This window comes from Wyeomyia smithii, chromosome 2 (assembly GCF_029784165.1).
Source record: "Wyeomyia smithii strain HCP4-BCI-WySm-NY-G18 chromosome 2, ASM2978416v1, whole genome shotgun sequence".
In the NCBI taxonomy this organism is placed as follows: Eukaryota; Metazoa; Arthropoda; class Insecta; order Diptera; family Culicidae; genus Wyeomyia; species Wyeomyia smithii.
Window position 1 is genome coordinate 10807635 of NC_073695.1, and position 18326 is coordinate 10825960.

The 18326-nt window shown below is 39.7% G+C and overlaps 1 protein-coding gene across 2 annotated transcripts in view; it reads left to right on the forward strand.

Annotated features, from left to right (window-relative positions):
* The window catches only part of LOC129726076 (RNA-binding protein Musashi homolog Rbp6), a 1668991-nt gene that overhangs the window by 1554135 nt on the left and 96530 nt on the right, over nt 1-18326 (forward strand). For both annotated transcript variants that reach the window (XM_055682685.1, XM_055682686.1), the window contains one exon: nt 3514-3597. In XM_055682685.1, the coding sequence (XP_055538660.1) occupies nt 3514-3597 (84 nt within the window). The remainder of the gene's footprint in view (nt 1-3513; nt 3598-18326) is intronic.

Below are 18326 nucleotides of genomic sequence, written 5' to 3' on the forward strand. Positions count from 1 at the left end.
ACGAGTTTTTTTATAGCGACCGCGGATTTCTCACGTGGATAACGAAATTTTCCTGAGTGTTTAAGCGAATTTTAGAAGTAACGTGGTTTTTCTTTACACGGACTTCGGAATTATGCGTTTTTTGCACGGATGTTAGAATATACGTGATTGTATTACGTGGATAACTGGATTTACACGATTCATTCCACAAGAATTCCAGAATTACTACGTTTTTATCTACATAGGTTTTGTAATTTACGCAGTTGTTAAACGGCATTTCGAAAGGAACGCGTTCTTTTATTATGGATTTCAGAATTCACGCGGTTGTTTTTACACAGATTTCGGAAAAATCGGGATGCTTTCAAGTGGATTTTGGAATTAGCGTTTTTACGCGGTTTATGGAATTCAAGCATTTTTCTCATGTGGATTTTGGGATTACCAAGGTTTTTTTACACGAGGTTAAGGATTGACGTGTTTTGTTCTCCTTAGATTTTGGAATTCACGCGGTTTTTTTTTCTCGGATTTCGGGTTTTTTTACGTGGATTACGTGATTTCCTCGAGTTTTTACGCGAAATTTGGGCGAACCGCGGTTGATTTTTACACGGACTTCGTCACAGCAGTTTTGTCACAGATGTTCGAGTTGACACGGTTTTGTCAGGGAATTAATGGATTTACGCGATTCATATGACAGAAATTTTACCACAAAAATCAAAATCATGGTAGCAGTGAATGATAAGAATTTAAGAATTACCGCGTTTTTGTCCACATAACAACAATATCGCACGCTAGCCTGGGGGGCTAATGCTGTCTCTATGAACTAGATTAGTTGAGAGAATTCGTTATCGATATCCGCGTGAAAATACAAGAAAAATTCCATAATTCACATTAAAACACCGGGTGAAAACCTTGCAAGAAACCACCTAAACTTCAAATTTTGTGTAAAATCTCGGAAACTCAGAAATCCTTGTGGAAAAGATCCAAAATACACAAAGAAAAAAAAAACGTTTCCTTCGAAATCTTCTACAAACCTGCGTGAATTTAAAAATTCGTGTTGGTAAAACGCGGTGATTCCGAAATTCCTATAAAAATAACCGCATGAATATAACATTCCACATAAGAAAACGAATCTAAGACCGTGCAAAACGAAAACGCGTAATTCCGAATTCCGCGCGAAAATAACCGCGTTAACTCGGAAATCCGCGCAAAAATTCGTTTAAAAAAATAGTAATTTTGAAGAATTCAAGAATTTTTAATACTATGGAGAAAAAGAAACATAAATCCTGAAAAACACCTTCGAAATTCCAGAACACACATAAGAAAAACGCGTGACTTCCGTAATCTACGTAAAGAAAAATAAAAAAAATCCTAGATCTACGTGGAAACACCGTGGTGATGCAGCAATTAGTGTAAAAATTCCAAAGTCCAGGAAGAAAAAAACACGTCAATTTAGATATCTACGTAGAATAAAATGTAGTAATTCCTAAATCCCTTTGAAAAATCCAGCAAATAAACGTAAGAAAAACGCATAAACTCAAAAAATCCACGTACAAATCCGAGAATGTTTCGGAATCCGTATAAAAAAACTCGTTAATTACAAAATCCGTGAAAAAACACGTGTATTTCCAAATACGCAAAGAAAAAAAAACACGTAAATCCTGGGAAAAAATGCCTATTTCGAAATCCACATAAGAAAAATGCATGAGTTCCGTAATCCGCGTAGAAGGAACGTAAATTCCAAGATCCACGTGAAAACACCACGATGAATCCGAAATCCGCTTAGAAAAATGAGTAAATTATGAAATTCACAAAAAAGCGTGTTACTTCCGAAATCCGCTTAAAAAAACGGTAGTTCCAAAATCCATGTAGATGAACTGCGGTAATGCCGGAGTTCCTGTTAAATGATTCACGTATATCCAGCAATCCGCTGCGTAATCTCTGAAACCGTGCAAAATAAGCGTAATTCTGAGGTTCGTGTAGAACACATCTGTATTTACTCGAAATTCTAGTGAGAAAAAGAAATACAAAGATCCACGTAAAAAAACCATGATAACGAAAAAGTTTGTGTAGAAAAACTGTGTAAATTCCAAAATCTACAAAGAAAGAAACGCGTTGCTTTTGAAATCCGCTTAGAAAACTACCTCAATTCCAAAATTAATGTAAATAAATACGCGGTTATTCCGAAGCTTTTGTTAAAATAATCGCGTAAGTTCAGCAATCCACGTAATAAAACTGCGTAATCTCTAAAATCATGCAAAAATACGCGTCCCGAATAATCTCGAAATCAGTATAAAAAAAACGCGTGAGCTTTTGAACTCAGAAAAAAGCGTGTTAATTCCGAGAGTTGCCTTAAAAACTGTGTAACTTCCGAAATCCATGTAACATAAACTTCGATAATTCTGAAATCCCTGTGAAAAATCCAGTAGAAAAAAAAAACAAGTAAATCCGTGTGAAAATTGAATAAATTTCGCTAGAAAAATCCCAAACCCATGTGGAGAAAAATGTGGTCCCCGTGGTTCTGTGGTTAGCGATATCGATCGGCTAGCTCTCCCACTCGGTTGTGATTTCGGGTTCGATTTCCGAGGTCGAGGATCTTTTCGAGCTGGAAATTTTCTCGACTCAGCACTGGGGCACGGTGTATCGTTGTACTTATCCTCTAACATGCAAAATGTGCCGAAAACAATATCGATAACGAATTCTCTCAACTAATCTAGTTGATCGAGACCGCAAATTATCCACGTTTAATCGGTTCTTGTAAACCAATGCTCAAGTAATCTTTACAAAAATACTTTTTGTGATTGTCACATTTTGTGGTCAAACTCCGATCATATGTTCTATTTAGATTTTCTTTGAAAAAAAAAAACAGGTAAAATTAAATATTTGAAAATAATAATTTTGGTAAGCTTTTTATACACGAAAAAAATCTAAAATTTTCATTTCGTTCGGCTGCATAAGCTTGGTTTCAATTGATATTTCATGAATTTTTTCAACAAGGTACGGATTTAACTAGGAAAACAAAACCAACAATAAAGATGGATTGTGTTATCAATTCCAAAACAAAACATGTAAAGAGTACAATAAGGCTTAGTAGGTTAAACGAACATTGTGATAACATACGATACAGGAACTTCGCATAGTTGATTAGCATCATTTATGAATAAGAGTTAGTTACCGACAACGACTTTCGAAACAAAATAAAAGATACATGAGAGTAGCAGCAATAAGATACTATGAATAGTAAATTTACCTGTGAAAAATGAAGCTCACTAATTATATTCATTGCTAAAAAAGTTACCGTTCTGATTGACGCAAAATTGCAAATCAAAGTAAATTAATGTAAAATTCAAATTCACAAAACCTAACCATAATCTAGAATGATTCCTTTTTGCAATCTCTCTAATCTTAAGTTTCCATTTAGTCCTGCAAATAAAATATTTATTAAATCTTAAACAAAAACTCTTCCACCGCAAAGTCACTAACAGTTGTTCTCTTTATTCTCTTTCTCTCTTCTCTTATTCCTCGCGATTCTCGTTACAGGTTTTCCCGCCGCCGCATACGCTGCCTACGCAGCTGGCCGTGGCTTCTCCGGCTATCCGAGCTTTGGACTACCATACCCCACAGGTAACCTAAATCTGGCCACACTGCACGCCCACCTGGCGGCGGCGGCCAGCGTCAGCGGTGCCGCAGCAGCCGCCGCCGCCTCATCCACCGCCGGTGGGCATCACCATCACCACACTAACGCCTCGTCCTCTTCTTCCGCTTCCCTGGCTGCGGCAGCCGCCTCCCAACACCATCACCATCCGTCAGCGGCGGCCGCAGCAGCAGCAGCTGCAGCCGCCGCCGCCCTTCACCATCACCCCTTACTGTCGACCTGTCACCCCCTGCACCACCATCACCATCATCACCATCCATTCGAACATTTGGGCCTATTCTCGGCTCACCATGCCCCGGGGGGTCACTCGATGCATTTGTGAACTTGTGAGAAGAAGAAGAAGAAAAAGTCGGAGCCGGATCCACCGGAGGGGTTCGTGGAGCAGCCGAAATGATACGAACCGTCGTTGGCGGCTAGCGTTCGGGTGCCGGCCGCCGACGGTGAAGACCGCTGTTACTGCGGTGGTGATTCTGATTGTTGCTACTGTTTCGCTTGTTGCCAAGATTGTTGTTGTCCTCCCAGAGGCTGACTCGTACAATTATTATTTTCGCACAAAAAAAAACAAATTCCTTCCACCAAAATTGCCATTGATGTTATAAAAATTCGCTTAAAACTTCAAACTTGCCATTAATTTCAATATTTACAAATTAAACGTATCACGAGGAATTTACACAACTTACCAAATTCGGCCAATTCATAGAATGGACAAAACTTGAACAGAATTAGTAGAACTAATGGAATTTTAACCTTACTTAAAATTCTGCACTTTTCGGTACAAAATGGTGGGACAATTGGCGCGTGTAACCGATCGATCGATTGTTGTGATCGTTGTGTTGCTAATTTCGATAGGTTTAGCGCACACACACGCAAACACGCAACATCGATGTTTATTCAGCGCCAGAATGTACACCTTTCGCACCGAAAAAGAGCATCAAGCGTCGGATGATTAGCATCTCATTGACTAGGATTAGCACGTAAACGTGAGAATGCGTATAATCAGCCAGTTGACAGTTAGCAAGAAGCCAGAAGAAGAAGTGGTGGAAGTGGATTTTATTATTCCCTGCAAGCTCTCCACCCGAGAGCAGGCCAGGTAATAATGGGATCCAATCTGTTTAGAATATCGGTAATAATCTAGCAGCATAAATACGCACTTACATACATACATGCATACACATGTTTAGCCGAAGAATTTAATCCGCCAGTTGACTATTTATCTATCGTAGGCTCGTTCGATGTAAACAGTTATTAGCAAAACGGTACGCGTGTTTTCGTTCGTCGGTTGGAAACACATGGCAGTCGAATTTGACACCGTAATCTTAATCTACTTAGCTATTCCAGCCGTGTAGGTGTTTACCGGGCTGCTCAATCTAGCTGAAAATTGAATAATTATATTCTCGTTATCCTTAGCAATCCGGTTTGGGTGTCGATTCGTTTGTAACCGCTACCGGTATTATCCACTCACACACACATAGACCGCAGCCCAAAATGGTCCGTAATTACATCAACGAAGAAGAAGCAAAGTTAGTTATTAGGCTCTGTGGTTGGCAACTGAAATGCTCGATGATAAAAATTCATTATTGTCGAAAAAAGAACCTCCGCAGGAGGCAGCAAATGGCTGCCCAACGACACATTCAACTTCGATCGAACAATCATACTTCTGTCAAATTACCGGTTGCAGCCCACTCGATGGGCACAGCTAACAATTTCGGTCACACCTTAATAGCCAGTGCGGAGCGACCGCATTATCCAATAATTGTATGTGGCTCTAGCGCCAACGCCAGGATAATAACATCCGGCTGATCACCGGCAGTGTGTAGGCATCATTACTATCATCATTATCATCACCATCAGGGTAATAATTATTCCCGGCGTTTGCCACTTTCTGGATCTGGGAAACCCGCATCGTCAGCCCTGGCTCCGGATAACAAAACCGCGAGTTGTGTTGCGAAAGCGCTCTCCTAAAACTATCCCGCAAGTGCCGGCCCTGATCGGCAGCAAACCAACTGGCGGGAAAATGAAGATGCAAATATCGTAATTAAAATAGTTTCAATATAATCTTAATATCAAACTTAATAACATTTGCGGACGTGGGATGGGCCGGCAATTGGGCATGCGAACACGAGTGCGTGCCTGTAGTTCGGCTGCCGCAGGAAACTCACACAGCAGCAGCAGAAGCGCAAGTAGCAGTGTGGTAGGAACGGTGATAATAGGATCTAGTAATTATCGCAATCTTGAACCAAGTGGCGCAGCCCACCGCGCTCCTCCCGTGCTGTCCGGAGTTTCTCGGTGGTAAGCGATTTCCCGAGAGGTTGAAAACTTTATCCTCAATCTTGTGCGGCTGCACCCAACGGCAACGGAAACTCTTCGAGCCGGGCCGGGCTGGGCCGTCTCGTGACGTGACGCAAGGTTGAGCGGTTTGTAACCGGCTCCCGCAGGCGGCCGCGCTGCTTTACGATAACTCGATTGGGATAGGTGCCGCTTCCCAGAGTTGAATATTACTGCGGATTGTCCTCGTTATGAAGATTGATTGGAGCTCTGGTGGCAGTTCGGCTTGATCAGCTTGTAACCGCATAGATATCTTCTTTATGGACCTTTCGGCCATTGGTTGTTGTCCCAGGACTGTACGATTGAATTGATTTAATCGGTTCGAAGGGATCCGTTATTGACTTAATCGACCGGCGTTGAATGACGATTATGCAATTTAAAGTTCAAATGGTCTTTTAAGATTTCAGTCTAGTGGTATTATTTTAATAAATTTTGTATGGGTATATTGTCAAGAAAAAATTCAAGCTTTTCTCCGGGTTTTCAATTTAGTTTATTGCGATTTAAAGAATATATGTAATATGCAAATATGCATTAATATTAAACAATCAGAGCATTCAACGTTTTTGATAAGACTCTGTAATGATACTCCAACAACTCAACAGGTGATTTGAAACGCTTCATCGAAGATATTATGAAAACTCTTTGAGGGCTAATTTATGGATTTTTGGTGATCACTATGAGATGCTTCGACAATTTTAAACCGAATTCTGCTCGTTAAGAATTTGTAGCAAAAATAATTTTAAATGTTTTTTTAACGATTTCCAAACTTTCTCTATAAATTCTTTGGGTTTTCAATCTTTTTTTTTGGATTTCTCGATACTTCAACTATTGAGCAACCATATCGTTTGAGGATTATTTAAGGATTGAGCATGAGCATGAGCATGATTGACCGCCCGCGGTTGCTACTCCGTTATTGCCAGATCAGCTGTAATTACACAGAGAACCAATGGGTGATGTTTGGGACTAACATTCATCCTCAATGTGTAAAAACTGGTGATCTTATCTTATGTTAGGCAATACCAGCGCCGGCCGCATCCGAATGCAGGTCAAAAAAGGAGTGTGTATGGGAATATGTTGACGTGATACTCGCTTTATTGGAAGCCGAGAACACCTCTGCACTTCCACTAGAAATCACTGGGATGTTGGAGAAAAGGGTAGGGTTTGCAGCAGATTTCGTTTTGGTAAACGATGCGCTGAATTCGGGTACCGGGTTCATAGCAAATATCGCGCCTACAAGTTCATATTAACCTCCGCGAAAATTATTACGCGATTCGAACTCGTTCTGTTTGATATACCACCGAAAAAAGGGCACGCGAGAATACCGGAACTGCGATTAAATTAATACAGACTAAAATATTCGAATATTCCCTCAACAAATCATCATGCAACTACCGAAGAGAGTCTCCCATTGGAGTATCTCAGCCGACTACACAATGTTACGAGAGCTACGAAAGCTCTATCCACGTTAACGTCTCGACACTTCTATTGTTTCCTCCAAGAGGTTATACCGAAAACTACATCGCGTTGATAATCTATCTGTAGGAAACACGAACTCATGGAAGGTATCGACGTGACATTCGGACATCTGTTTATGAAGTCCTTATACAACTACCGAAACGTATCTCCCATTGATTTATCTCAGCTGACTACACGATTTTACGAAAACTACTGGAGTTGAGTCCACGTTAACGTCTCGCCACTTCTATCGTTTCTTCGTGAAGGACCCTCTTTATACCGAAAATTATAACGGTAGATATTCGGTCACCCGGAGATATGGCTTTCTGCTTAACAGGTCGACTAACGACATTCGTCTGTTCTTAAAAAGCGATTCACTACACTCTGTAAACCCTTAGATGTGCTTAACTAACCCGAGCCGAAGACGCGTTTACACCGGAGCGTTATGCACGGCAGCACTATTCCCTTCTACCGACGCAGACGCGCAGGGACACGGTGTTTCGCACCGGTTCTCTCTTATAATAAATAAACTAAGATACCTACTGGCAAAGTTTCATGCCTCCAAAGCCTAAAAACTAGGAAAAATGCAAATATGCATATCAAACCAAACAAAGTGCTAAGTTTATTAACAAAATGCCAAAACAATCGCAATCAAAATTTAGTTGTCGTGGACTATCGTCAGCCCGACCAAAACGGTTACAGTATAATTAAATAAAAATTGTTTATGTGTATTACAATTGTCCAAAAGCTAGAAAAGTCATAAAATAAAAGCATAGAACTGAGTGAAATGTCTGTAACCGACCAGTTAGGGCATGGTAGACGATGGGATCAAATACTTGTCGAGCGCGATATTGAATTTTCAAACTATTTTTAAACTATATTGTAAAACTGCCTATTTTGTTTTGTAAGAGTGTCATGCATTCACAGCTCATTTTTCAAAAGCCAAACTAATTATAAAACGAGCCCAACAAGAGTCATCAGATTGAATTTAAGTTCGTAGTCTTTTTATTATAGCTGGCAACCCCGGGTCACTGGTCTACACCAAATAAAAACAAAAAAAAAGATTTTTGTTGCTATGTTTCTAGCCCCCGCGTGGCAAACGTCCATCGCGGATGAAACTTTGAACAAATTTTCAGTACTAAGGAAAAAATATACTTAGTTTATTAACAGAAATATGCATTAAGGAAATTCCATGATCTCAATAATCCGGCAAAAGATTTATCCTGCTTTATCTGTGTCCAGTGAGCACTGTTCTCTTCTGATAGTTATTTTCCCGTTTCTTTTTACGCCGGTCAAAGTCCAACGAAGTCGTTTTTTTTTCTCCACAAAACGCACATTCGAGAATAATTAAGGCCAATTAACGTATTTAACACCTACTTTTCATGTTTTTTTCACTGTTTTCACACGCATAAATTAAGAAAACTTAGCGATTAGCAACGCGTTGCACGTACTCCCACGATATACTTTGCGTATCACTGACCAGAGGAACAAAAATGACCGCACCAAACTTTGTTTCTCTATTTCAAGATCTTGATTAACCACAACTCCGGGCAGGAATAAACTAAATAATCCACCAATGAAAATGGCATTTAAACCACTTTTTTCTAAAAAAATTTTAATATCCAAACTGACAGAAAAAAAAAACCGTCCGTTCCCGTTTGAGGATTATTTAAGGATTGTTTAAAAATTATGTAGGCTTATTTTTGCAATCCCATTAACATTAGAAACACGCTATTCGCTTTTTAATGCTTTTTCAATCATTTCCGGTAACTCGGTTTTAAATGTATTTTTTTTTTTCATTTTCAAGCGCTAAATAGTGAAGCAAAAAATAGGCGAAAAACACGAGCTTTTGGGTAGTGATTAGATTTCTGTCAACGAGCGAATGTCTCCTGAAACCTCCGAACAAGAAAGCGCGAAAATTTTTCATAATTCTATCAACACAAAAAAGCTCATTTTTAGCCATTTTCCAAACCTATTTAGATTCTAGAGCGACTTGTAGCTGATAGATCAAACCAAAGAACAAAATGAGATGAGCTAAAGAACAAACATTGGCGTTTCCAATTGGGGACTGGAATGCACCTGAATGTTGCATTAATACACACTGCAGCTCTTGGTTGTATGTTTCCATGCAAAAACAGATATCAGCGGGTAGCCTTCATATGTTTTATCACTTTAGGTTTATTACTTCTTGTGTCTGACGCACAAAAAGTATTAAAATCTTGCTCAAAATAACAAGCAACATCTTTTGTTTTGGATGTGGTAATTGAAAAAATCGACTATTGAACAGTTCCTTGGCGATTTCGCTCCGATAGCGGTTTTGAAACGATTTTAAAACAAATCAATAAACGACTTCGCCTATTGAAATCAGAACTCAAACATTATTCAAAAAAAATCATGAATACTATATGAAAAATCTTTGAAAGGTTTCTTCGAAGGCAATTTAAAAACTCATCGAATGGACGTTTATGGTTTTTGGCTTCCAGATTTTTCAACAGTTAAAAAAAAATCTGAAAAAGCAAGTCCGTTGTTTCGAGGGTCTGCGACTAAAAATTTATTTTTTTTTATTTTGGTTTAAGAACTTCTCAAAGGTAGTTATGTAAAGCTACAATTCCGCTATCAAATAAAAAAAAATGTATTCAAAAATTATTCTGAAGAGATTTACATATATAGCAATAAAAAATATATTTAAAAACGTTAAAATGGAATGCTCGTTTTTCATGATTTTGCAAACATTGTTCAGCACCCAGAAACGATTCTTCAAAAAAGTTGAGAGAGTCAGCATGTCAAAATTTATGACAAATTGTATTTACAAATATAAGAAATTGTTTTAGAAGTTCAAGTATTGATGCTTGAAATTTCCTGATTAAATTTTAAAACCTTTGGCTTTTATTTTTGATCGAAGTTTGATCTATTGCTATTTTAAGACGAATTTTAACATTTTTCCCCTTCTCTAACAAACTTTTAATTCTTTTGCGATTTTTTCAAAAACCTGCGCAACTCAGTTCTCGCTGTTTTGCACAATAAAAATGCAACTTTATTCTGGAAAAGCATGCAATCGCTTGGTTTGGCGGGTAACTCCCAAAACCGAAGCAAGCTGTTCCTGCTTTTGGCATGGATCCCCATAGAGCAATTCCTCGAATGCAGCATCTTCGAAGCGCTCTTGGCCTTCCTTCAAATGGCCACTCGTCAACAGTCGTCTCGGGCAGAATCCTCGACTCTTCTTGTGTTTGTCAACGGTAAGCGGAAAGAATAAGGCCGCTCAAAAAACACGTTGCTCGGCGATTGTCAAGGTAACACGACTTTCAGCAGATTTTCCGGTGCTCCACTTCTACAACTGCCGAAAGGCTTAGCTTTAAATAGCGCTCCCAGTGACGTCATTGACTTCAACTCATTCCTGGTGATCGAGCGGCATGTGGAAGCTGCAATGGAAGAAATTAATTCTTCTGTTGCTCCGGAGCCCCATGGCATTCCTTCGTGCATTCTAACATTTTTCAGAGAAATTTATTCGCCCCCTTAGTTTATTGTTTATGTCGCTTAGACGATGCGTTTTCCCTACCAGCTGAGAATTGTCGGTCATGTTCCCTGTACACACAAAAGGTGATAAACGCAATGCATTTAATAACAGAGGCATATATTCTTTTTGTGCTTGTTCGAAAGTTTTTGAGATAGTTATTTACGATAAAATCTTCGCAAGCTGCATGTAATATATCTCGTTAGATCAACACGGTTTCTCTCCAAAACGCACTACGGCTGCAAATCTCGTGCAATTTACCGCTACATGCCTAAAAACATGTTTGAAGGTGCCCAAATCGATGAAGTTTATACCGATTTAAAGCTGCATTTGACTGCGTCGACCACGGTATACTGAATATTTCTAAAATGTTACGGGAGTGCCGCGAGGCAGTCATCTAGGACCACTGCTTTCTGCATTGCACATAAATGACGCATCTTTAATACTGCCAGACAATTGCCGTAAGTTTTTGCAGACGATTTAAAATAGTACGAAACACCGCAGACTGTATCGAACTCCAGCGCCTGGTAGAAAGTTTTCACGAGTTGTCCCAGCGGGCATAAGATTTGTATAGAACATGGGACTACTATGATTTGAACGGCAGTATAATAGGTGCTCCAACAACCTATTGTCAACTAGTATCCAGAAATGTTGTTTGATCTCATTCCATAGGATAAACAACCCGCTTATGCTCTGACTACAGCCAACCAGGTTGAATGCAGCTCTATTCTTTAGGCTACATTAAAATGAGATCATAGCAAAGACGAGTCGACAATTCGATTTTATTTTTTAAGTAGCCTTGGAATTTCATGAACCACTCAGTTTTTAATATATCTTCTGGTACGATCTGTTATCGAAGCTATTTCAGTAGTGTGGTGTCTATTCAATGCAAACTGAATTCCAAGAGATGAATCTGTGCAACGGAAACGGAACGGAAATTTGTACGGTACGCTCTGCATTTTTCCTCCGTGGCGCCTTCCGGGGCGTATTCTGATCGCTGCCAGCTTCTAGGAATGAAAACACTACAGCGAAAATAGTTCGATGCTCAAGGTTTTTTTGTTTTCAAAATTTTGACTGGCGAAACCGACACCCCGAGAATCTTGCAGCAATAACATTTGTATATACCGGAAAGGCCACTGTGATGAAGAATTTACCGCATCGCAATGCATCATATGGACATTGCGACCATTGAGACCACCAATGTGTCAGATTATGTGGGAATAAACAACAGCAACAGAAATAAGATCTAAACTACCGTCTTAAAAGCGTTAGAACCAATCACGGTACATTGTTTCTTCAATAGTCAGCGTTTCCGTAAACTTTTTTCAACCCTCGATGGGCTTTAGCCGCCTGTTTTTCGGAATGAAATTAGAAAAGTAACACTTCCCGAAAATGACGATTATTTAGCACAGAATCAAACATTTTGATACAACTAAAAGTGTATGACGTTACAATAAAACTAGTAACGTGTCAAAAAGGTTTGTTTTCGATGGCTCTATTAGGTTCACCCAGCATTTACTGGTGACGCCATCTATTGACAAATAGCAAGAACTTAGTTGTGCGCCTAATATTAAGGCATACAGCAAAATGCATTTACAAATATAAAAGATAGTTTGAAAAACACTAAGAATCTTTAAAATTTCCATGTTCAAAAATTCTTTACAAGGTCTCCAATGCTAAATGCAAATTATTTTTACATTTTTTTTTCACAGTTCTTTCCACCTTTGCTTCGGTTTATGATCAAGTTTGTATTTGTATTTGTATTTGTATTTTGTATAATTCATCTGACAAATAAAGTCTTAATGAATAAAATTAGTCTAATGTATCACAGATCTAATCCTATTTACGAATCGTCCAATTGTCTCATTAAAATCAAACTGCTCTTCCACAGCTGTGAACGCTCGAATGCATGCCAAAATCGGCTCGTTTTGACCAAACAAAGTCCGGTGAAAGGTTGGCTGTAATAACGATGTATTCCGAAGAGTCCTATAAGGTACGCGAAAGTTCATCTTTTCAAGTAGTTTGGGGGCATCAATTGCACCGTACAAAATTTTCGCCACGAACAAAATTTGTTGCAGTTTCCTTCGTTGTTCCAGTGTATCGAGAGCCAGTAGTCGGCATCTGTCAGGATAGGGTGGCAAACTATCGGGATTCCTCCAAGGTAGATTTCGCAGTGCAAGACGAATGAACCGCTTCTGGATACGTTCGATTCTAAGGCTCCACGAAAGTTGATGCGGTTGCCACACGATTGACGCATTCTCTAAAATTGGGCGGACGAGAGCACAATACAATGACTTCCAGCAGTGTGGGTCCGAGAAGTCCTTGGCAATCTTAGACAGGAAACCTAACTGCCGCGTTGCTTTGGAAATGATCGCTGTTCGGTGTGAGTCAAAACTCATTCTAGAGTCCAGTTTAACTCCCAAATCGGACACTTCGGTGACTCTGGGGATGATTTTCCCTTCAATGCTATAATCAAACAATATCGACTGTGATGTGCGGTGAAACGATATGACCTGACATTTATTGATGCTAATTGTTAGTTTATTCATGCGGCACCAATCAGCAAACATGGTTAGCGAGTCTTGTAGGAACCGACAATCCTCTTCAGTCCGCACTTCAATATAGATTTTTAAGTCGTCAGCATATAGCATCTTGAAACCTTTTTTCAGAACAAAGGCTGCGTCGTTAAAAAATAAAATAAACAGTAGCGGGCCGAGGTTGCTACCTTGAGGCACTCCCGATTTGTTTGAAAATGGTCTTGAAACAAAACCGTCAATGTTGACACGAAGTTCCCGCTCCATTAAATAGGATTCCAACCAAGACGTTAGTTGCGAAGAAACACCAAGGCGAGTCAGCTTGTGCAGAAGTATTTTATGGTCGATTTTATCAAACGCCGCCTTTAAGTCCGTATAGATTACGTCAACTTGCGCTTTCTTTTCCAGAGCTATGATGCAGTCTGACGTAAAATTCAGCAAATTTGTTGTTACTGATCGACCTGGCATGAAGCCATGCTGGTCGACAGATATGTAGCATTTTGTCGCATTAAGAATTACCCTGCTCATTATTATCTCAAATAATTTAGAGACTGCCGAAAGACTTGTGATTCCACGATAATTAGTCGCGTCATATCGATCTCCTTTTTTGAACACGGGTGTCATAAATGATCTCTTCCAAATACGAGGGAATTTTGCTTGTTCCAGTGAGCGGTTGAAAATAGAACTTAATGGTTTCACTAGATTACCAATACATCGGCATATTAAAATTGCAGGTAGACCATCGGGACCAGGTACATACGATCGCTTCAACTTTTTTGTTGCTGACAAAATCATATCTGAAGTCACGGCAAACACTCCCAGATCAATGAGGTCGCTAGGAACGTTACGAATGGCTTCAACGATCTCCAGTTCAGAAGCGCAATTTGCTTCAAAAACAGATGCAAAATGTTTTGCGAATAACTGACTTGATTCTAAAGCTGACCCTGAGACCTGATTCTCAAAATATACATTTTTTGGGATAGCAGCACTTTTCCGCTTCGAATTGATAAACCGCCAAAAACCACTAGGATTTGCTCTTAATTTTATCTGCACACGCAATACGTAAGATTTATATAAAGTGGCATTCAATGAACGGTACGCGTTACTGGCTGACTGAAAATCTCTTTTGTTGTCAGGCGTTCGTTGGCGGCGAAGTTTACGCTGGAGTTCATTTCGCACACGTTTCAATGATCGTAAAAGAGAATTACTCCATGCAGGTGACGCTGGCGGTCGTGTTCTTGGAACGTTACAAACAATCCAGTCGTTCAAAATGTAACAGAATTTTTCTGCCATAAAGTCAACATCATTATTATTGTCAAATACCGTGTCCCAATTAACGGTATTCAAGTACAGCGAGAGTGCCATAAAGTCCATTCTTCGAAAGTTCAAGTGACGCTCCTTTGTATTTTCGACTGGATCGCCATATCCCGCATACGCTGGCAAAATAAATTCGAGAGGAGGGTGATGGGAGTCGACGGGTAGCAACGGAACCGGGCAATTAATTACTTCGATCTCACAGCTAGGCAAACAAAACACTAAATCGAGAATACGATCAAGCGAGTTTTGCACCAGATTTCTTTGGCTCAAGCACAAATAATCCATGCCATCCAACAAAGTGCTACTGGACGGAGGTAGTTGAGAACAATCACATTTGATGACGTTGTCGCTCGAACACAACCACCGCATGCGTGGCTGATTATAATCGCCACAAAGGAGAATGATATCACTGGGCAAACATTTCTCACACAGCTCATTCATAGAAGCAACATGTTCATTGATCAGACTAACGTCTTGGCTTTTGTCCGGAGGAATGTAAATCACGTTTATGAATAACTTCCTACCTTTGACTGTGGAACAAACACTCACTTGTTCTAAATTGCGTCCATGTACGGTTTCTATGACACGACAAACGTGTTGTTGCGCAACAGCGATCAATACACCGCCAAATCGGGATTTACAGCTGTTGAGCGGGCTACGATCGCAACGAAATACATGGAAGCTCGAGCCGAATAACTGTTGCGTAGTGATGCAATCATCTAATTCAGTCTCAGTCATTATTATGACATCGAAATCGCTCTCTGTCACCGCTAAAAGCAGATCGGTAGTTTTCGTTCTCAGACCGCGGACGTTTTGGTAGTAGATTCTAATGTCCATTTCCGTGTGATTAGGCTGAGTTGAAATACTGAAACGTGAGGAGTGATCAGGTATCGGACGTTCAAGATGACAATAATACTTGCCTGACGATGCAAGCTGGAAGACCCCGTTCCCGTCTCCGAACACAGGACCGGGACGATGACGATGGCGGATGTTTGCAGCGAGCGCGACTGTGTCGGAGGGGTCAGGGGCTTCCATAATGCTTGATTTAGGGTGTCCCGGATCCATGACAGCAATGAACGAAGAATTTATTGTTGTGTTTGCTTTAGCGGGCTGCGATAAGCAGCTGGTCGATTCCAGTTTTTTGGTTGATCAACAAATTGCCGAAAAAGCAGTCCAGTCGGCCAAGTTGATGCATCCAACGCTTTGTTTTCCATTTCCGGGCTCAATCCAATCTTGTACGATACAAATGACAAACCAGTAATATCTTTCCCTTTCGGTACTAAACGTACCACATCCATTGATTCTGGTATGCTCAAACAGCGAGAAACAATTTTTTGAACATCAGCGTCGGTTATTAGAGGGTTTAAACCGGACAGATACAGCCAGAATTTTTTTACGTTTTGAACGACTGTAGGAACAGATAAATCACTCAGATCGACATTGTTTGTGCCGCATTCAGACGTTGCTTGTGAATCTGGTTTATCATCAATCCGCCTGCGTTTCATGTTTCGTTTTGGCCATACCGGAGTATTAGATGTTGGCCATACGAGCTGGGATGGTGTACATGTTATATTATCGATTTTATTACTCAGTGCTTCTACAACGTTAGATAGCTGATGTACTTGCGCTGGCAGGTCAATCAAACTTGACGACACGGATGGCATAGGTGAGACCGCCTGAGTATCAGCGATGTACGATCGAATACTGCGGCCGTTCATAACTTCTCTGCACGACGTACATAAAAGAAGCAGTTTCCCCTGAGTGAAAGCTTCTTTTAGACCGCGGGAATTTATACCACAGCAGTTCTGGCTGATATGGAGAAAGGCTTCACAAAAGCCACAACGCAAGGGCTCGAGATCATTTATTTCGTGTTTGCATTCCCCGCATTGTTTTTTTTCCATTGCGCTTTGCTTGGTGTTCTGCTACACACGAACAGTAGAGGCCTGTGGCAGGTTGTCAAAAAACTTGACGAAGAATGCTGCTGAAAGCAGTTGCGTAAATTTTGTATTCCGAACACACTGAGGCCAACAAATAATCACTTAGATAACGATTGATAGTGCACAATCTAATTGAAATTTGCGATGTCCAGATTGTAAATCGATTACCGGATAAAAAACACTAGTCGAAAAACTTAAACTGTTAGTTTTACTAATAGAAATTCGTAAAAAATTGCGCGACGCAGAGCGAGAGCTGTTTACGATGCAACTTAACGAAACGAAGTTTAAATCCTCTTCGAAAAATTTTCGATTCTTTCAGGGTTCTTGCAAAAATGGTTGATTTTTTTTCACACTTTTAAGATTTGTTGCTAGAGTGCTTGAAAATGTTTCCATGGCATTTTAAAAGATTTTTTGACATCACTGTAATAATAATTTTATGACTTTTCAAAAATTATTCAGAGCTTTTAAAGGATTCATTGGTTACGCCATGAAATCCCTAACAGTTTACCAACAACTCCCGATTAATAGCTCTTTAGTTCCTTTATAACATTTGTTAAGAAATCTTCATAAAATGCTTATTGATATAGACAAACATAAATATTATGAAAACCAAACAACCATAAAAGTCTTCAATGTTTTTTTAAGGTTCTTTAATGGCTGTTCAGCGGTTTTGCAAGGATCCTTTAAAGGTGCTACAAAAAAACAATTCAAAATCTTAGAAAACCGAGGAATATTCATAGAATAACGGGTGATAACTAAACATTAGGAATTTTCTTCTTACAAAATTTCTATTTTTAACAACGGCTTTTACCCGTTAACATTCAAATTTATTAAGCGACAATATGTGCAGTAGGGAAAGCGAAAAATAAGCGAACTGGAAATATGATACAGATTTAGAAAAATATACCGCATCTCGACGGGACTTGAACCCGCAAGGGATGAGCAATAGAATAAGTCGGCAGTGGAATGTGATACGCTTATAGATTGTGGAACAGTACCACCGTCCCCCGTAGTTTAATTAGTCAAAACACCATGCCGGAGACAGGGGTATTGCGGGTTCAAGTCCCGTCGGGATGCGGCATATTTTTCCAAATCTGTATCATATTTCCAGTTCGCTTATTTTTCGCTTTCCCAACTGCACACATTGTCTGTTTAATGAATTTCCTTCTTAAACTGTCAAAAAAAATACACTAGAACAAAACTAACTCATTGCACTCAAAGATTCATTTATTATTAACAAAAAATAATAATGAATGTTTGAAAATAGGCCCAGAACCGGCTGTTCGACGATGCCGGAACAAGAGCGTTGTGCGCATTTTACTTTGGTTTTTCGGATGCATTTCTTGATTCTACCATTCAACTGTTTATAGTTCCTTGATCTCCAGTAGTCTTTGTACACCATGGAACTCAAAATCCCGAAAAATCAAATCGAAGATGGGTGCCATTGGGTTGCGTATTTGGGGTATAAATGTTGTGGAGGGGTCGTTCTTGAACGTTTGTGTTTTTTTTTTTTTTTGGCGTAATGTGATGATGTTTTATCTGACCAAAACACATACCTTCTATCGGTGAGGTGTTTCTGAAGAAATGGAATCAAAATTTTGTACAAGCAGTCGTTCTGG